We start from the raw sequence: 22,804 nt of genomic DNA on the forward strand, positions 1-22,804 counted from the left end.
CCACTTCCTGTCACCATCTACAAAAATTAACTCAATATAGACTAAGGACTTAAATTTAAGACCTTAAACTATAAAAATCCTAGAAGAAAGCCTAGGAAATATACTTCTAGACATCAGCCTTTGCTAAGTCACCAAAAACAATTAGAACAATAGCAAAAATTGACAAGTAGGACTAATTAAACTAAAGAACTTCTGCACAACAAGAGAAACTATCAATAGAGTAAACAGTCTACAGAATGAAGAAAATATTCACAAACTGTGCAGCTGACAAAAGTCTAATATCCAGAATCCATAAGGAACTTAAACAAATCAACATTCAAAAGACAACCAAATTAAAAGGTAGACAAAAGACTTAAACAGATACTTCTCAGAAGACATACAAGAAGCCAATGATCATATGAAAAAATGCTGATAATCACTAATCATCAGAGAAATGAAATCAAAACCACAGTGAGCTATGAATTCACACCAGTCAGAATAACAGATGTTGGCAGAGCTATAGAAAAAAAGGAAAGCTGGTGGGAATGTTAACTGAAGTAAGCTGAAGTAAATTATGTTCTACATAGCAGGTATAGGAGCTACGAAATATACTTTGAAATTTAAATTTGTAGAAAGAAGAATATGAGATCAGTATTTACGAAAAGTGTTCATGCTTGTGTGGTTTAATCTCCAAATTATTGTCTTATGTCTACCACTAATTTAATCATTGATCTGAGCACTTAAACAATATATATCATTTCTGCAGAATAAAAATTTAGAAGATTGTGTCTCTTACTTTACAAAAATGTAATTATTCTTTGCTAAGGAAGAAACACAATAATTTACTCTTTCAAAATGGAGTATTCCTCATTGATTTCAATCAAGATTAGTGTAGCTTTTCTGATACTTTTCCACCATTGTTCCAGGTGTCAAAGATCAAGAAAGTGACAATGCGTAGTGGAAGACAGTTCACTTGTGAATATGTAAAACAGTGTTGGCTAGCGTTACATATTCAAATATAAACTGTGATAAGAGATGATTTCAGTTCATCATGATAGGTTTATAATCATATAACTGTTGCAAATTATTTCATTGACCCAATAAAACACATTGCCTGGTTTTCATTTTACCTTTCCCCAAATAGCCATAATTTATTATCTCAATGTTTTTCAGACTTAATTTGGAATTTCATTCAGACACATAGCATATAGAAGACAGGAAGAATGGATTATTAGTAATTCAAGTAAAAATTACTAAAGAAAAGATGAAAAAAAGATAAAGATTGTGTTATGAAATTTCTACATTAGATACTTGTGTGTGTGAGGACCTCTTAAAATAATTACAGTTATCAGGGGGCTATTGAGCCTCATTAAACACAATTGTCTTGGTCTTTCATTCTTTGTTTAGATTGTAATTAAAAATGACGGTTAATTTAAAACAACATTCAAGTCCAAGCGGGCAATAAGCTATCAATACTTAGAACAACCCCACCCAATTGTTTTAAGAAGGCTGCCTAAAGAGCCCTGATGAAGAGAATTGCAACATGCCCTTATTCAAGCTGCTCTATGAATAATGACGGTAACTGGTAGGTGATGGAAAAGAAGCATAATCATTGAAAGTGAACATATCATCTCTGTGTTCATTCTCAATAATTCGAGAAGAAAATTAATATTTCTAAACTTCACAGAAATCCTTTCATTCTTGGCCAGGCATAGTGGCTCATGTCTGTAATCCCAGCATTTTGGGAGCCTGAGCCCAGGAGTTTGCGTCCAGGAGTTTGCAGATCGCTTGAATCCAGGAGTTTGAGGCTGCAGTGAACCAAGATCATGCCACTGCTCTCCAGTCTGGACACAAGAGAGAGACCCTGTCTAAAAAATAAATAAATAAAAATAAAATAAGATAAAAATTATTTCATTCTCTACACTGGAATTCTGTTTTGAAACAGATTAGAATGTAGTAACATTATATTCAAATGTGCATTTCTTCGTGTACCTAACAATATACCTTGCATGTATATGACATAAAATTGTAGCTCAAAAACATTTATTGGAACGTTGACTTAATAATACATAATCACCTCCTCAACATTATCCATGCTCTTTACTCCTGATTAAAACTTCTGTCTCACTCTTTTGTTTCTCTCAAAAACCTATTCATCCTTCAAGACCAAATTAAAATAGCATGCAATTCTGAAACAATCTTTCTCGCATTTCCAAATGGATTTGAAGTAACTCTCTCCACCAATCCTTTTAGGATATTTACCAACACTACTGGATTTCGAAGTCCTAGAAAGTGGGTCTATCTTTTTCTGAATGCCATTTTTTTTCACTAAATTTATAGTACCAAATTTCTTGTTCAATTAACGCAGCCTATCAGTCACCAGGAAAGAAAGGATAGCATCATTAGCCTTTATTACACATATGTAATATGCCAGCTATATTGTTTACATTTTGATTTACTTTCCACAATGTCTTATGAACTAAATCATATTACATGGCCGGTCGCAGTGGTGGACGCCTGTAATCACAGCACTTTGGGAAGCCACGGCGGACGGATCACCTGAGGTCAGGAGTTCGAGACCAGCCTGGCAAACAAGGTAAAACCCTGTCTCTACTGAAAAGTAAAAAAATTAGCTGGGTGTGGTGGCAGGCACATGTAATCTTAGCTACTCAAACAGGCAGAACTGCTTGAACTCGGGAGGTGGAAGTTGCAGTGAGCTGAGATCGCACCACTGAACTTCAGCCGAGACTCCATCTCAAAATAAATAAATAAATAAAATTATATTATTTTGTAGACAAAGACAATTATTTTGTAGATGAAATATTTTATAGACAAAGACAGTTATTACTTTGTAGTCAAGGTAAATCAGTCTTGTCTGGCTTCGATAAGCTGAGCCAAGATACAACTAAGGAACTACAGATAGAAAAGCAATAGGAATCTGTTCATTGAAGATATTCGCCTGTGGTTTCCTTTTCTTGTAGTATCTTTGCCTGTCTTTGTTATCAACATAAAGCCAGTTCCATAAAATGAATCTCAAAGTGTTCTCACTTCTTTAATGTTTGGAATGTTTTTAGAAATATTAGTGTTTGTACTTTTTATATGTTTAGTAGAATTCACAAGTGAAACCGTCTTGTCCCGCATTTTCTTTCTTGGGAGGTTTTTGATTACTGATTCAATCTTATTATTAGTTTTTGATCTGTTCAGAGTTTCTATTTCTTCATGATTCAGTCATTGTAGGTTGTATATTTCTAAAAATTTACTTATTTCTTATAAGTCATCCAATTTGTAGGCATGCAATTGTTCATAGTAGTCAATTTTGATCCTTCTTAATTTCTAAGACATCGGTAGGTTAGATGCAATGTTCCTCTTATATTTGAGTCTCCTTTTTTCTTGGTCCACCTATTATTTGGCCAATTATGTTTACATTTTTTAAAAACCTGAGTTTTATTGATTTATTCTATTGTTTTTTATATTACTTATCTCATTTATTTCTGTTCTAACATTTATTATTTCCATCTTTCTTTAACTTTATGCTTCACATCCCATGTTCATGGATTAGAAAACTTATTGTTGTTAAAATATTCATTCTACTCAAATATATGTAATGATTTAATGCAATGTCAATTAAAATAGAATAGAAAACTAAAATTTTTGTAAACATACAAAGGATCAAAACAGCTAAAGTAAACAAGAAATAAAAAAGGAAAATGCTGGAGGCATCACTCTTCCTGATTTCAAAATATATTACAAAATCGCAATAAATAAAATAGTATTGTACTGGCATATAAACAGACACATAGACCACTGGGCAGAATAGAAAGCCCAGACATAACCCACACACATACAGACATCTAACCTTTAACAAGTGTACCAAGAATACATAATGGGAAAAAAGATAGTCTCTTCAACAAATCCTGTTAGGAAAACTGGATATCCACATGCAAAAGAATGAAGTCAGACCCGCTTCTGACATGATACACAAAAGTCAACTCAAAATAGATTAAAAATTAAATTTAGGGTCATTAACTGTAAAAGAGAATATAGGGGAAAATCTTCCTGACTGGTTTTGTCCATTATTTCCTGAACATGGCAACAAAAACACAAACAATAAAAGTGAAAATAGATCAGTGGAACTGTATCATACTGAAAAGTTGCACAGCAAAAGAAACAACAGAGTGAAAAGGCAACCTATGAAATGGAAGAAAATATTTGCTAATCATATGTTTTATAAGACGTTAATACGTAAAATATATAAGGAATTCCTACAATTCAATAGCACAAGGGAAATACCCAATTAAAACAGGCATAGGACTTAAATAGACATTTCTCCATTATGGACATACAGATGGCCAACATGTACATGAAAAGACGATGAAATCACTATTCATCTGGGAATTACAAGACAAAACCATAATGAGATATCACCTCATACCTTTTAGTATGGCTATGATGAAACATAATAATAATAATTAGTGTTGCAAGGATGTGGAGATATAGGACACTTGTCCATTGTTGATGGGCATATAAAGTGGTGCAGCCACCATGGGAAACATATCAACGTTCCTTAAAATATTAAAACTAGAATTAGTATACAACCCAGCAATCTCACTTTGGGGTATATAACCAAAAGAACTGAAATCCAGATCTTGAAGAGATATCTACACTACCATGCTCACTCCAGCATTATTCACAATACCCAAAATATGGAAACAATCTAAACGTCCATTGACAGACGAATGGAAACAAAAAAATATGGCATATACATAAAATGCAATATTATTCAGCCTTAAAAAGAAGGGAATCCTGCTATATGTGACAACAGAAATAAACCTGGAGGGCCTTATGCCAAATTAGATAAATGAGCAACAGAAGTACAAATATGTCCTTGATAATGACAGGAGGCAGAGAAATTCTAGGCAGACAGGGGCAGGTCCTTGGCAAAACCGCACCTTCAAGCCAAAAAGCCTGAAACCCCTGACCCAAAGTGAGAACTTCCATCCCTATGTGTCTGCTCTCTCCTGATTGGTTCTTTCTGAATAATGTCTTTTTACCAATTGAATGTTGTCTTTTCCAAAACTACCTATGGCTCACCGCATTCCATCCTGTGCCTATAAGACCCCAGACCCAGCTAGCAGAGGAGAAAAGTGGCTCAACCTCAGGAAGAAGTGGCTGGACATCAGGGAGAAGTGACTTTGACTTCAGAGACAGTGGCTGGATGAAGTAACTAGACTTCGGAAAAGAAAGGCAGAGAGGCGGATTGACTTCAGGGGACACCAACCTTCCCTTCCCATCCCCTTTCCAGCTCCTCCCTCTCCACTGAGAGCAGCTTTCATCATTCAATAAAATTTCCACATTCACCTTCCTTCAATGTGGTCATGTCCACATGACCTCATTTGTCTTGGGCACCAGACTAAAATTCAGGATGCACCAGATGTGGGTACCCAAAAGGTTTGTCACCTTGGCCCTTTGCCCTTACTGGTAGAAGGCAATTTCCTCATGTGATGAGGCAAAGGGCGCATTGAGCTGGTAACACAGCTGTCTGCCAAAAGCATAGCTAAGAGAGCATTTTAACACACCCTCTGCGGCCTGGGGTCACAGGCACCCCACCTGGATACTGCCATGCAGCTCACATGGAGTTTGCTCCAGCTGGCACCAAAGCAGCTGGTTCTGCACTTGCTTGCTCCAGTTCCTGCACTCGCTCGCTCCAGTTCCTGCACTCATTCACTTGCATGCTCCCTTCAGCAAGGGGTTGAGCAGGGCAGGTTGAGTAACCAAGGCACCCCCGTTGCAAGACCTGTTAAGGGGTCAAGAAAATGTCCTACATTATTATGATTCTACTTATATGAAGTATCTAAAAGAGCCAAACTCATAGAAGTGGAGAGTAGAAATGTGTTTGCCAGGGCCTAGGGGTAGGAGGAAATTGGGAGCTCTTGTTCAAGGGGTACACATTTTCAGTTATGCAAGATAAGTTCTACGGATCCGTTATACAACGTGGTGTACAATGTATTTTAAATGATCTGCTAGTTTATGATGAAATAACATGGAAAAAATATAAAATTATTTTTGTTTAACTCTAACTGAAGTTTAGTGTGTTTTTAATTATGAAGGTAGACCACAAAGCACAGTACTGTTAGCAATACTCTCACCATAGAAATCACAGATATATTTTTATTATTTATATATTATAACCTATCTAAAAATATTACTATGATCATCTTTATTCCAAATTATAGTAGTTAATATGCATGTGTGTAGATATTATCTAATATGAATAATAAAGCACAAATATTATACAAGTCCATACAAGTTAATATTCTTAATATTTGGTAATTTTATATAAATATATGTTTGATTTATATTTATATCTATTTTATTTTTAAATGTTTTTCTAAAGAAGATCTCATATGCTTCACCAGACTATGAAAGGTATTTCTAAGGCCAAAAAGTTATTACAAAAACTTAATAAATTTTGTGACATCTATGAGGAACTGATACAACTTGCAACAAAGATAGAGATACAGAGAACATTAAAAAAGCTAGAGAGAACTCTTCAAAATACATATATCTAAAAGTTCTGGAAAGCAATATATTAGCAGATGATGTGACCCCAGGGAATGAAAACATTTGAAAACTAGTATTTGTGCCTTTTTAAAAAATTCATTATTTTTAAAGCTTCAAGCAATCATAGTGTGTAAACTGATATTTAATTTACATTCCCTTGAAAACATATAATGTTGGAATATTTTTGTGAGATTATTATCCATCCATACATTTTTACAAAGTAATTGCACATTAGTCTATTTTAATTTTCTTATTATTTGTAATATATATATATTTAGTAATTGACAACTCTATATATTGTTAATATATACTCCCAGTCTACAGATAATTACTTCTAATCTATGGGTTGTCTCTTTTTTTTTTAATGATCTATTTTGATGATAAGCAGCTTTTAATTATTGACAGTCTCATTTGTCAATTTTCCTATAGATAATCACCCGTTCTTTATTCCAGAGGCCTTAGTATTTCAACTGTTACGGTTAATTAATTTGAAAATAAGTATCGAATTAATTTTCCATGGAGAGAGGTAGGAGATGAGGTTATTTTCTCCCATTCAATTATCCAGTTTTTCTCAGATATGTTTCAAAGATCAATTGATTATATGTTTCTTGGATTATATCTGGGTTCTATTTTATTTATTCTATTATAGTCTCAATTTGTCTATCTTTATACCTAAACCACACTGGTTTGTTTCTTTTTGTTTTATAGTAAACCTTCAATTCTTCCAATCATTTTCTTTTAAAAATATTTTTGGATATTTCACTTACTTTGCATTTCTATATACATTTTTACACAAATCCAGAATATCTGTTTTAGAAAACACACTGTAAAGAGGGTGAAAGACAAGCCACATATTCGTAGAAATATTTCAAATCACAAATTTGAATAGAAAAAATAGTTGTATCTAAAATATATAAATAATTATCAAGCCTCAATAATAAGAAAATACGTGTAATTAAAAATAGGCAGAGTATTTGAACATAGACTTTACCAAAAATATACAAATAACCAATAATCACATGAAAATATATTCAACTTACTTATTAGATGAATGCAAACACAAATCACAATGAGATACCATTACATACTTATAAGAATTTCTAAGATTGAAAGAAATTACCATGTAGTTAGTTATCCAAGATGGGAAACAATCAGTATTATCATACCCAGCCAGTAGGATTTTAAATGGTACAGCCACTTCAAAGATCATTTGGAAGTTTCTTAAAAAGTTAAACGTACACCTACCATATGACTCGGCTATCTTTCCTAGGTACTTGTAAGAGGAAATAAAAGTGCTGTATGTGCCTTTACAAAGATTCTGACAGAAATGTTCACAGCTGTCTTACTGTAATAAACCCATTTTCTTCAAACTCATTGTTTTGTTTTCTCTTACAATATAGAAAGCTAATTATAGTTTACAAATTATAATTTACCTAATATCTATCATATCATTTTTTTCAAATAGGATTTTAAATCCAAGGACCTTTAGAATGTGCCAAATATAGTTGATTTTACACTGTGTTCACATTCTGTAAACACATTTTTCTTTTTTCTTAAATTTATCTGGAATAAGAAGGATAATTTCCCATTAACTAAAATTTCCCAACAATTTAGATATATAGAAACGTAGGCAGAATCCTTCATTTCTCTCTGTATTCATGTTCTTTGCCACGTAACTTTTCAATTCTACAATAAGAGGCAAATATCCTTCCTCAGTCATTAACTTTGAGCCCAGCAATGTGATTCTCTTTGCCTAAAATAATGCTAACAAACATGAACCCAATGGAAGCTTGAACTAGCTTTTGTTGTTGTACATTTCCCCTTGTGACTCACCCATCAACACTGGAAGAAAATACTCCAGCTAGCCCAATGGTTCAGAGATCCACAGACACAGAGGCAGAGCTACTCAATCGCTATGTAGGTCTATGAGTTCCATTAGACCCGTTAGACTAGGTAACATTAACCAAGAAGCACCAGCTGATATTAGCAGGACTGCCAAGTCAGTTGACAAAAAGTTAATAATTACCTAATGTTATGTATCATTGACATTTATGGTATTTTGTTATCGATCAAATTTATAGCATACAAATCAACATTGTCATGAATGATAAATTCAGATTTCAAAATGTCTATTTCTAAAACATGTGGCTATTTTCATTTTTTGATATATTGTGTACAATGACCAAATAAAATTGTATGTTAACCAACACAATTTTACTAAACAATATTCTGGACTTTGTGGGCAGACTTATGCCTTATACACACTTATAATATACCAATGCGCCTTATGTGGAATTAAATAAATATTTCTTTTAAACTTAGTGTCTGAATGCTGAACATCTCTTAGTTTACTGTATTGCATTTGCTATATCTTCCTTCACAGTAAGCTATAAATTTTCAGAACAAATCTACAAGCCCATCCTCCAACAACTGTAAAAGAACAACAGAAGGTTAACTGAGCAACAAAAAGGTAACGGATATTAACTCAGAAATCTTTATATGACAAATTCTGGGTTTAATGACAACTTAAATTATTAGAGATTAAATTACTGTGTTACTTGTTAGCTAATCCACTAGAATTTAAACAGATGTCAAATAACCAGTTAACTAGGGGTTACATTAAGTACATGCACTGCTTTACTGTTTGAGAAAGGAATTTGAATTGTTAGCAGTTCTACAAATTTTGGACAGTTCTGCACAATATTCTTGAATAGGAGTAAGTATGTCTTCTAGACTCTATATTATGAGACATAATAATTTTGTAATGACTAACTTCCTGACTGTCTCTTTTACATCCTTGTTCCTGAGGCTATAGATCAAGGGGTTCAGCATGGGAATGACCACTGTGTAAAAGACAGAGGCCACCTTGACCATGAGCCATGAACTTTTGGAGTTAGGAACACAGTAGAGAAAAAGGATGGTCCCATGGAAAATGGTAATGGCGGTCAGGTGGGAGGCACACGTGGAGAACGCTTTCTGGCGCCCCCCAGTGGAAGGCATCTTCATGACAGTGATTAAAATGAAAGCATAGGAAGTGAGAATGATCACCAGGCTGCTTACTTCATTGAATGTGGCAGAAACCAAAATGATCTCCTGGCTCACATAGGGGTCAGAGCAAGACACAGCAACAATGGCAGCGTGCTCACAGACAAAGTTATTAATGATATTATTTCCTCTGAAGGATAATTCCAGTAGAAAGTAGGTAAGAGTCAGGGAACAGACTATCGCCCAAGAGTATGATGCAGTCACTAACAAGGAGCAAAGCCTCCAGGACATTGCAACCGTGTACAGCAGAGGGTTACACACCGCCACATATCGGTCATAGGCCATCGCTGCCAGCATGAATGTTTCTGTCACCACAAATATGCAGGCAAAGAAGAATTGCATGATGCATCCTGTGAAGCAGATGGTTCTGTCTTCCACAACCAAGTTCTCCAGCAGTTTGGGTGTAACTGTGGTGGAATAACAGAAATCGACAAAGGACAAGTGGCTGAGGAAAAAGTACATGGGGGTGTGGAGTTTCGGGCTGATCCTGATGATCATGATCATGCCCAGGTTCCCCAGCACAGTGACTGTGTAGATGGTCAGGAACACCAGGAACAGGGGCATCTGAAGGTCTGGATATTCCGAGAAGCCCAAGAGGATGAAGGTGACTGCAGCAGTCTGATTTTCTTGGTCCCTGGGACAAAATAGGACAGTTGATTCAGAGACGCAAGAGAAATATTTGGACAAGGCCAAGTAAAATGAGGAAATGTTGAGAGGTTTAGTGATTATCTATAAAGAGTGTTATGGAAATGCTTAGTTTTAACCATTACATTGTTTCAAAAGCTAAAATTTACTAATATCATAATTATACAGTACATATAAAATGTGTGTCAGTGTAATAATAAAATATGGGAATTGAGACGGGAAGAGCAGTTGGCTCTGATATATTTTAAATGATCTGGTTCAGTAGCCTCAGAGGCAACTGGCTTCATGAGAAAGGCAAGTCTACCTTTTGCATGAGTCAGAATCTAGTGAAAATGCCTGTCTTGAAGGAAGATTTCCATTTTATTTCATTTCAATACAATGCTTATTTTGAGTTTCAGTAATTTTTTCACTTCTTCACCTATTAAATGATGAGAACTTGGAACTCAAAAAATAAATCAATGACTCAGTAAAATGATCATTACATTTTTGTAACAGTTGTTTCTATATCTATTTCTGAATTTACCTTTCCAGTGACCTCCCTACATTTAATCACACATTTTTCTCCACAGATTTTAGATTCTTCCTGTCTAATGTGAGTAGTGCACTTTGTCAGTCACACTTATCTAATTATTGAAAATTATAAAACTCTGTTAGCTTTTCTTGATATATTATAATATAAGATATTTAGAATGATTTGGGCTGGAAACAAACAATAATGATACATCCAGATCATTTTTATTATTCTGAGGTACTTTCTGCCATATCATTCTCAGGTGGTCAAAATTCAGTCTACCTCCAAACCTCCAAAGATGAAGCATCACTTCCAGAAGAATTACAATGGTTTTTATTCGGTTAGGAGGTTTTTGTTTTGTTTTCATTGAATTGCTTACAATAGACACACAGATAATCTTTCCGATACCCTATTCTTTTAGGTTCTTCATCTTTTCCAACAATTTTATCTCAACTTGACTTTTCATCAGAATCATGGTCATAGTATTAACTATGTCATTATCAGTAACTATAAACCCTGAAAAATATCGATATTATGCAACATCTGTAATATATATTTTACTCATGTTTTCTTCTTCTACATTTCAACAAATTGTTTTTCTACAATAAAATACTATTAATGAGGGCAGACATGGAAGGCTAGGACATAGTAGGTTCTCCACAATCTTTATTGAATAAATGAATGTATATATGACTGAATAAATGTAGCCACATATTATACATGTGTTGGGGTAAAAGTTTATAATAATACTAAAGAAGTTGAACTTGCCTATTAAATCAAGACCACATTGTAAACTCACAATGCACTGAGTCACATCTTGAGTCCTACAGAAGAAGTAGCAATAGTGAAACCCCATGAGACCTAAGCATCCTGAATTAGAATAAAACAAGGACAGTTAGAAGAGTAAATGAGGCATTGGATTTTTTTTTTAATGTTCTGAGTTTATTAGAAATAACTCAACTACCTTGTTGTGCCAGTTTAATCCAGAACCATGTCATGACTGCTTACCGAAAGCTAAAATAGCAGTAGGCATTAAAAAGAGCACCATTCCACACAGCATTCTGTAAAAATTCTATGCTTTATCATTAGCTGAAATTAAACACTCTATAGTTTACACTGAGTTGTTATAATGTTTAGCATCAAAGACAATATACTGCATGCACTTATATTTTGCAGAAAACACAAGTGCATGCAGTATATATGTGTATATATAAAAATATATGTATGATTACACATATAGAATTATATAGGTTAGGGTTGGGATTATATATAAAATTATTTTATGTACAACTTACATATCCATGTGGTTTCTTTCTTTAATTGCTCCTTTAGATTCACTTCATTTGGTACCTGTGATTTGATCTTCTACATTTGTTGTCATTTTTCTCAATGTATGTTTTAGTTTAACACAAAACTCATTGAGTGCAAATTTCCTAATGGAATACACTTTTTCAAGCATTTTCCAATATCTGTATGCTTTCCTAAGGACGTTCTAACAAGCTCTGAGAAGGCTGGGCTTGAAAAGAAAATCACTTCCATCAAAGACTGTATTTTGTAATATGTATTTGACTTATTGTTGCCTAAACATCCTTTCTATGTGTGGCACTTTTCAACCCACTTCCTACACTCTATTTCTTTACCAAAAGACTTGGGGCCAAAGTTCACAATCTCCCGTTTAACCCCCGGAAGTGTCACCCTTGTTGAGCTGAATGAGGGCTCAAGGTACTGTGCAGAGGCTTTCCCTCTTTTGTAGTGACACCTAACGTGGCTTTCCAATTGTGCATTTGCTGCGTACTCAGCACTGTAATAGGCATTTTAGAAACTATAAAATTATAAAATGTTGGCCTTGACCTCCAAACTTTTTCTTAATTATTCCGAGGAATAATGCATGTAACTGCAAATTATACAATAGAGCATACAATTCTTAAACTAAAGTTTGTGCACATAAAAAGAAGAAGAATATTGTGATCAAAAGAATAAAAGTATTTCCTAGAAATGCAGGCTAATTAATAATAATAAATATGGTGAAAGATAATGAATAAAATATTCCTAGTTAAAGGAACGAAGTGATTACCATAGCAGTTAGACTTATACATGGGTTTGCCTCCTGCAAAGATTATTGGAACACACTATTTTCCTTCTAAAGTTATATAAAGTAAAAATTGAATAACTCACTTAAGTGCAGAAGGAACTGACTTATTCATTTTCTGACGCTTCTTTTGCAAAGATGAATAGACTCCAGGGAAGTGCCCGAGGAGAATCCAAATTAAATAAAAAAACAAGCAAATCACAATAAAAGTGACAGGAGTCTATACTAGATTTCAATAAATGTTTTAAGAAAATAACGTTTTCCCCTAATTTTTTTAAAATAATCTCAGTGATAACAGAGAGGAAAAGAGACCAAAAGGCTAAATTCTAACACCAAACTGTGTCACACATATATATGCCACAAAGGCCTTAGGGATGTTAACCCTGGAGAATATAACTGAAGTATTCCCTAGGAGGCCACAAATAAAGCAATTAGATAAAACAATGCCCCATGTGATATCCTGGTTGCATGTAATTTCTTGTAGTGACTGCTGAATAATTTCATGATAAACTTTAATCCCATGATCTTCTTTTAAATATGTTGAACCAGACAATATATTTTGACTTAACATACCTGAAAAATACAAAAATGCAAAAAAGAAAAAAGTCAGCTATTGGGCAACAATCCAGAGATAACTACTCTCAATTTTTGTATTTCTGGTTTTCTCACCACTATGTGGGTATATATGTATTTGTGAGTATCTGAAACAAAGCTTATACAATAAGTATCATAGCTATATTGTGTATTATCCTTTTTCATATAAAATTGTAGTGTGAGCTTCATTTTAGGTAACAAATAGCTATTAAACTTATATAAATACCTGTTCATCTTTTCTTTAAGTAAACGTGATATGCACTATTTTTTAATTTATTAAATATGTATGTTGGTGATTCTTGAAATTAATTGTGAATTTCATTACAAATAGAGATGCAAAAATTTCTCAACAGAATACCACAAACTGTATTCAACAGCACGTAAAAAGACATTAAAATTAAACACATGGCAAGTGGAATTTATTCCTGGAATGTAATATAGTACAGTTTGCCACATTAAAATTCATCAGTGTAATACACCACATTAACGGCGTAAATGAAAAAATACATGATCTTCTCAATTGATGTAGAAAAGCAATTTGACAAAAGTCCACATTCTTTCATAATAAAACCACTAAAAAAACTAAGAATAGAGAAAACATCTTCAGCAAGTTAAAGGCCAGTGATATATGAAAAGCCTACAGTTAATACTCAAAGATGGAAAGGCTAAAAGATTTTCCTCAGAGATAAAGAATAAGACAAAGATGTTTGCTTTCACTGCTTTCATTCAAAATAGTGTTAAAGGTTCTAGCCAGAGCAATTAGGCGACACAGGTTTTCAAAATGCATCCAAATATGACAGAAAAAAAAATCAGAATTTTAGCAAATGACTTTTTTTTTTTTTTTGACAGAGTTTCACTCTTGTTGCCCAGGCTGGAGTGCAAAGGCACGATCTCAGCTCACTGCAACCTCTACCTCTTAGTTCAAGAGATTCTCCTGCCTCAGTCTTCTGAATAGCTGGGAATAGCTGGGATTACAGGTGCCCACAACCACACCTGGCTCATGTTTTATATTTTTAGGAAAGATGGGGTTTCACCATGTTGGCTAGGCTGGTCTTGAACTCCTGACTTCAGGTGAACACATTTACCCAACATAACTCTTAGAACTAATAAATCCAACAATATTCCAGGATACAAATTAAACATACAAAAATCTGTTGCATTTCTTTACTTTGAAAGAACAAGTCCCCTCCAAAAAAAAAAATAAGAAACAATTTGTTTGCATTTGCATAGAAAAGAATGAAATACTTAGGAATAAACTTAGCCAAACAGACAAAAGAATAATACACTGAAAAGTATAAAATGTTGCTGACAGAAATTAAAGAGGACATAAATAAATGAAAAGTCATCTTATGTTCATAGATTTGAAGCCTTTATATGATAAGATGTCAGTACTCCCCATAGCAATTACAAAGCCATTGAAAACTCTATGCAAATCTCAATGACATTGTTGGCATAGAAAAAAATCCATTCTAAAATCTAGACAGAATTACATGAGACCCTAAATAGCCATAACACTCTTGTAAAAGGAAAACAAAGTTGGAGGTTTCACACTTTCTGATTTCATACTTACCAAAAAGCTATAGTAATCAAAGCAGTGAAGTACCGGTATAAAGAAAGATATAGAGACTAATAGAATAGAAGAGACAACCCAGAAGTAAACATACATATATGTGGTCAAATGTATTATACATGAGTGCCAAGATCACGCAATAGGAAGAGGGCAGTCTTTTTAACAGATGGTATTCAGAAAACTAGCCTCCTGCAAGATAATCAGTTTGAACCCTTGTCTTACACAATGAACAAAAAAGTAACTTAAAATGGATCAAAGACCTAAAGGTAAGAGCCAAAACTATAGAACTCTTAGGAGATACATGAGTCAGTTCTCACTTTGCTATAAAGACATACCTGAGAATGGGTAATTTATAAAGAAAAGTGGTTAAATTGGCTCATGGTTCTGCAAGCTGCACAGGAAGCATGATGATGGCATCTTCTTGGCTTCTGAGAAGGTCTCAGGAAACATACAATTATGGCGAAAGGCGAAGAGCAAGCAGGCACATCTCACACGGCTGGAGCAAGAGGATGAGATGGGAGAGGAGGGTGCTACACACTTTTAGATAACCAGATCTCATGAGACCTCATTCACTCACTGTCACAAGAACAGCACCAAGAGGATGGTGCTAAACCATTCATGAGAAACTGCCCGCAGGATTCAATCACCTACCACCAGGTCCCACCTCCAACACTGGAGGTTACGTGAGATTTTGAGGGGACATGGATCCAAACCTTGTCATGAGAAGACCTAGAAGAAAAACTTCATGACATTGAATTTGTTAATTATTTATTGTATATGACGCCAAAAGTATTTACATATATATATATATACACACACACACATATATATACATGTAATGGACTTCATCAAAATTAAAAACTTCAAACAACACTCCCAACAGAGTAAGATAGCAGCCCAAAATACAGGAGAAAATCTTTTGAAATTCTATTTCTAAGTGATTAATATACAGAATATATATTTTTAAAACCCCTATAATCAACAAAACAAAAACAGCTCAATTCAAAAGTAGGCAAAGAACTTAAGTACGCATGTCTTCAAAGAAGCTACAAACATGCCAAAAAGCGTGTGGAAATATCCCCATCACTAATAATTAGGGATATGCAAATCAAAACCACAACGAACAGCAACTCATGTATTTAAAATGAACAGATTCTAGAGTTCTGCTGTACAACATTGTGCCTAGAGGGTTTTTTTTATACCATATTGCATAAAATTAAAATTCTATTGAAAGTTGAGCTCATGTATTTGGTCTTATGACAATAATAACACACACACAAAAAAAACAAAATAAACAAATAAACAAAACAGCTACCACTTCACACCCTTTAGGATGGCAATTATGAAAAGGAAAAAAAAAAGAAAAAGAAGAAAAAAGTGGAAAATAACAAATTTTAGGGGAGATGGAACGAATTGGACCCCTTGAATATTACTGGTGAGAATGTAAAATGGTGAAGCCGCTCTAGAAAAACCTAGAGTAGTTCTTCCAATAATTAGACAGGAAAATACACATGACCCAGCAATTCCACTTCCAATATGTACCAAAATAATTGAAAGCAGAGATTCAAACATATGTTTGTGCACCAATGTTCTTAACAGTGTTATTCGCAGTAGCTCAAAGGTAGAAACAACCCAAACATCCATGGAGAGATGATTCAACATGGATGAACCATGAAAACATTAAGCTAAGTGAAATAAGCCAAACACAAAAGGCAAATATTGTAAGATACTATGTGTATGAGGTACCTAGAAACATCAAATTATAGAGACAGAAACATTACTGCTTCCCAGGGACTTGGGGAGAAATAAATGTGGAGCTATTGCCTCTGGGCAATAAAATCCTCTTTATGCCTGATGTTTGAAAGAGAGGCTTAAGGGAAGCACTAATTTAAATACAGATGGGTGATGGATGATGGATAGGTGGATAGAAAGCTAGGTGATAGACTGACAGACGTAGATACATACAGAGAAGGATCGAGCAATACAGAAACATATACATACATTATGCATAAACCACATATATGTATTTTAAGTATACCTATATATCACATACTGTTTGCATTTTGCATTTCCTTTACATTTTGCAAAACTGTATGTTTACAAATCAAACTTATACCATTTAATTCTCAAATAATTTCTGAATGTATTTATAAGGTTTTCAAAAATATTACAAATGGTTAACCAAAACTTGAATATTTTAACGATTTTCCAAGGAAATCTACCAAATTAAATAAGAGGTTGACAAATAAATATTACTTCAAAATTCTTTCTTGCATAAACAAATGTTTTTTTAAAATTTTATCCTAGTTTGACATAATGAGAACAAAATATTTTACTTTTCATCAGTATTACCAAGTCAACTCTTGTCTAATTGCTGTGTCATTCTCAGTCAATTGCAATTGGTAGAATTTGTTTTCATATAGTCTAGAAGTACAAATTCCACCTCCTAAAGAGTAGTTGAGAGAATAAATTTTTCTGTTATAAGTGGCAAAAATAGAATAGCCACTAGAGGGCAGAGTGATACCAGGAATAAGAAAACAGTTGTCAGACGCATGAGCAGTCATAAAACGTGACTATATTTTAACATATTAAAAACTGTAAAGTCAACAAAAACGGAAATATATGCAAATAGAATTCCATGAAGACAGAATAAAAGCATAAATTAATAACAATATTTTACTAACCAATAGGCATTTCATTTAAAAACATAAAAGCTTGCCATTAAAAATAATACAGGGATAATCCAGATCAAAATTGCAAAATTATTATAGAAGATATACATAGGACAATTACCAGAATAAATTTGATGATAGTGCATATCTATATCAATGAAATGAAGATAAATAATAAGTTCTATAGAAAAGACAGAAAAAAGCTTTAAGCTAATAATAGCACTTAAAAGTTACTCTTTCTATCCATCCTCCCAAAAACCATTCAGATCAAAGAAAGCAAATATGTAAATCACACATCTGTGCATCACTGTAAGACAGATGACCCTGTGAAGTGAAAGTTGAATATAGGCAGAGAAATATTTTTCAGAAGAAAAGAACTGAATTTCAAAATGTCATAATTCCATGTAGAGTAAGGTCTGAAGAGACAGCTTAGGAAAGAGAAAAGGAAAATAGAAATCCTACTAGTGGGATCAAACAGATAAAATCAATAAGAAAGTTCTACTCTCATAACAAAAAATTAAAAACCAAATCAAGGCCTGATAGAAAACAGCATTACCTAGAAAAAAAAGAAAAAAAAAAGCCTACCAATTGTATGAAACTTATTGTGAAAAGCCTAGAAAAATTATTCTTGAATAGTTTTGATCTACAGCTAATTAAATACACAGATGTGGAACTCATAAACTGAATATGGCTGACTGTACTTATCTACCTATATATAGACATCTATGTATAAATCTATCAATCAAACTACATATATACCTATCTTTCTACATACACACATACACCAGGAACTCACACAGGGACACATACACACTATAATGTTAGAATATAACAATCTAAAACTGAGAATTTTCTAAGCCACACGAAACCCTCATCATAGTACACAAAATTAGCACACAAAAAAATCTCTATCCATGCAATGCTACTATAAGGGTGGGAGGGGAGTCAGCAAATAAGAACAAAATATTCCAACCAATGAAAATGACGTTTTCATATAACAATACAAAAAAGAACAGAAGGAAATTATACCATAACACTTCAGATTGAATTAAATATAAGTTAATAAGTATTTTTAAATATTAAAAATATCTTGAATTAAAATTTTTAAATAAAATATAAATAGATAAAAAGAACTTATACCTAAAAAATGTTGGGCAGACTTAATAAACAAATTGAAGAAATAGTCCATTGGAGAAATCAAAGACACAGTTACAAAGTAGAAAAGGGAGACTAAACACAAATATAATTTAATAAAGTATACAAAAAATAATTAGAAAAACAATCAAGAAAATTAGAATTAAAGAAAGGAAAAGAATAGACAAAATATAAATAAAATGTCAACAGTCAAAGAAGATTCAATATGCATATAATTGGAGTCTCAGAAAAAAAAAAAAGCAACACAATAGGAATATACACAGTGAAAGGGCCCATATTTTAAAATGTGTATGTTTCCTTATAGCTGAAGTGTGTCTCTTATCAGCATAAGAAAATGGGTCTTGTTGTTGTTGTTTTTTTTTTCCTTTTCATCCATTCAGCCACTCTATGTCATGTCTTTTGACTGGATAATTTAATCCATTTATATCTGAGGTATTTGTTGGTAGATAAGAACTTACCTACTGCCATTTAAAAAATTGTTTCTAGTTGTATTCTAGATCCTTGGTTCCTTTTTCCTCTCTTATTGTCTTCCTTTGTGATTAGGTGATTTCTCCCTAGTTGTATACTTTGATTCTCTCTTTTTCATCTTCTATGTAGGTTTTTGCTCTGTGGTTATGATGAGGTTTGCATAAAACGTCTTATAGTTATAATAGCCTATCGTAAGCTGATAAAAACCTAACATCACTCACATGAAATGAGTCTTTTTATTCAATTTACACTTCGCATTTTTTTTTGGTGTCATGATTTACATCACTGTATATTATATGTCCCTAAACAAATTGTCATAACTATTATTTTAATAGTTTTGTCAATAAACCATAGTAAAGATATCAGTGATTTACACATCATCATGGTAATAGTCCCGGAGTATTCTAAATTTGGCTATGTACTTACTTTAAGTAGTGAGTTTTATGCTTTCATGTTTTCATGTTCCTAGTTAGTGCTTTTTTCTTTCAGTTTGAAGAACTCTCTTTAGCATTTGTTGTAAACTAATCTGGTCATGGTGAAGTCCCTCGGCTTATCTCTCCTTTGTTTCTGAAGGATAGCTTTGTTGGGTAAGTTATTCCGAGTTGGTAGTTTTGTGTGAGTGTGTTTGTGTCTGTGTGTGTGTGTGTTTCCTTTAGCACTTAAATCTATCATCTCACTATCTCCAGATCTGGGAGGTTTCTGCTGAGAAATCTGTTGCTGATCTTACTAAATTATTCCTACTATGAGATTTTCTGTTTGTGATTTTGGATGTACTGATTATATCTTGGTATCATCTTCTTTGAATTGCATCTAATTGGAGACTTTTGACTTTCCTGTACTTGAATATTTATAGCTTTCCCTACATTTGGAATATTTTCTGCTATTTTTTTTAAATAAGCTTTATGTCTTTCTCTCTCTCTCTTCCTCCAACTCCTATAACTTGAAAATTTGCTTTTTTGATGATATCCCATAAGTCCTGTAAGCTTTTTCATTCCTTTTCATTTTCCCTTTATTTTTAACTGACTGTATATTTTCAAATAAGCTGCCTTCAAGTTCAAGAGATTCCCTCTGATCAATTCTTTTGTTAATGTTTTTCTCTTGCATTTTTTCTTTTGTTCATTTTATTTTTCAACTCCATAATTTCTGTGTTTTTTTTTTTTTTTTTAATTCAATCTGTTAAATTTCTTTTTTTGGTCATGTATTGTTTTCTTGATTTTGTTAAATTATTTCTCTGTATTTTCTTGAAGTTCACTGATCTTGTTAAAATTACATTAAATTATTTCTCAGGCAGTTCAGACATCTCCATTATTTTAGGGTCAGCTACTAGCGTTTTTATTTGTTTATTTTGTAATGTCTTGTTTCCCTGGTTGTTCTTGATACTTGTTACCAAGCATTGCTGTCTGTGCATTTGAAGAAGTGGAGATTTATTTCAGTCTTTGAAGACTGGCTTTGTCTGAGAAAGGCTTGACCAATCAGCCTATCCAGAGATTCTGACTAGGCCATTTTGCATGATCTGCAGGTGGACTTGCTGTTGGATTCCTCAGGTAAACTCTTCCGGTGCTTGAGTCAGCAAGTCAACAGATCTGGCAACTTGGTCCATGCCATTGGTTTGGAGTCTGGATCCACTCCAGACTGGACTCCAGGACCTGTTGACCTGGAGTCTGACCAGGGGGATTCCACAGGAGCAGTCCTGGTGTTTAACTTGCTTCTGCAGGAGACATTGAGGTGCTGATTCTAGTACCTGAACCTAGATCCTTAGTCCACTGGGCTGAACCTGGATCCTGAATCCATGGGAATGAGCCTGATATTGGAGTGGGCATGGATCTGAGGTCTACAGAGGTGGGCTTATGTTTTCATCTAGGGAGCTGGCTTAGAGCCTGGATCTGAATGGGTGGTCCTGGAGCCTTGGTTGGTGGAGACCGTCCAGGTTCTACTGTCTAGTTGGTAGTCCTAGTGCCTAGGTCTGCTAGAACACACCTGGCCCCTGGGGTCACTGGAACCTGGGGGCACTGGGACAAACCCAGAGCCTGGGGCTGACCTGCTGCTGGGAAGGCATGGAGCCTGTGTCTGTGGAGTATTTCTGAAGACTGGAATCATGATGTCATGGTACCTAGAGCCACAGTGATTTGCATAAAACCTCTGTCATGGGGTCAGCCTGGAGGCAGGGTGTGGGAGACTGTTCTCCACCTCCGGGGGTTCTTCTAAATTTTGGTGCAACACAACATTTTGGTTCTGGCTCAATTCTTCAATCTCTGTTTCTTTTGGATGACCTCAAACAACCTCATGATTTAAACTGTCATTTACAAATAATGATTTCCAAATCAAATTCTGCAGTACTGACTTGAAATTTATACTTAAAAAAATTCAACTGTCTACTGAATATTTTTACTTGCATATGCCATGGTTGCCTGAGTTTCAACCTGTCCTCATTACCTTACTTTTATTCTAAGATCCTCAACCTGAGATACCACTACTCAGCCATTCTAAATATCTTTCATCATCACTTTCTAGTACTCTGTGGTCTTAGGCTAGCATGTAAAAAATGTGGAAAGAGGAAAAAACACAGAATAAAACAGTAATTAGTATGGATCTTAATACTGAACTTACTAAATATGTAACCTGGGCAAGCTGCTTAGCTTCTGTGAGTTTCAGTTTTCTCTCATGTGAAATGTTATTACTGAGGACTAAGCTCTGATATTTTCATCTTACTCAAATTTCTATCTAAGTGGTCTGGGGAGTCATGCCCTACAAACCATAAATTCTCATCAGATGGGTTTTATTTGACACTGTATGTCATGGCTTACTTTCCAATCTGACTCTGATATAACAAGGAAGAAAATCAAAATATTTTACCCCCAAACTTGTTTTTCTGTCATATCTTGAAATGGCCCTGCAAAACTGCTCCTTGTGGGAAAAATCTATATTCTATAAAGAATATCCTTTTTACTTTTATTTTCCTTCCTTCCTTTCCAGATACAGGAGATAATCAACTAAGAGCCAGGCACCCTTTAAGGTCCGATAAGAAACATTTCACAACCTGGTGTCTCTGAAGTCTGCTGAGAGCTTCCTTCACTCAATAAAACCTGGTCTCCACAATCCTTTATCTTAACCCGAACATTCCTTTCTACTGATCCCAAGTCTTCAGATAAACTCAACCAACTGCCAACCAGAAAATGTTTAAATTTACCTATAGCCTGGAAAGTCTCCACTTTGAGTTGTCCAGCCTTTCTGAACCAAACCAATGTATTTCTTAAATGTATTTGAGTGATGTCTCATGCCTTCCTAAAATATATAAAACCAAGCTGTACCCCAAGCACCTTGGGTACATGTTCTCAGGACCTCCTGAGGGCTGTGTCACAGGCCATGGTCACTCATAATTGGCTCAGAATAAATCTCTTAAAATATTTTACAGAGTTTGACTCTTGTTGTCAACATTAACACATACCGGGGGGCGGAGCAAGATGGCCAAATAGGAGCAGCTCCAGTCTTCAACTCCCAGCGCCAGCGACACAGAA

The 22,804-nt window shown here is 34.2% G+C and overlaps 1 protein-coding gene across 1 annotated transcript; it reads right to left on the reverse strand.

The window, feature by feature from the left end:
- Positions 1-8,025: 8,025 nt before the first annotated feature.
- LOC112617526 (olfactory receptor 5D13-like) lies at positions 8,026-10,219 on the reverse strand (the record flags this gene model as incomplete). Its single annotated transcript, XM_025374279.1, has 2 exons — positions 8,026-8,103; positions 9,310-10,219. Coding segments are annotated over 2 exons (988 nt in total), but the record flags the coding sequence as incomplete, so codon positions are not given.
- Positions 10,220-22,804: the final 12,585 nt, after the last annotated feature.

Source organism: Theropithecus gelada, unplaced genomic scaffold (genome assembly GCF_003255815.1).
Source record: "Theropithecus gelada isolate Dixy unplaced genomic scaffold, Tgel_1.0 HiC_scaffold_225, whole genome shotgun sequence".
Taxonomy (NCBI): domain Eukaryota; kingdom Metazoa; phylum Chordata; class Mammalia; order Primates; family Cercopithecidae; genus Theropithecus; species Theropithecus gelada.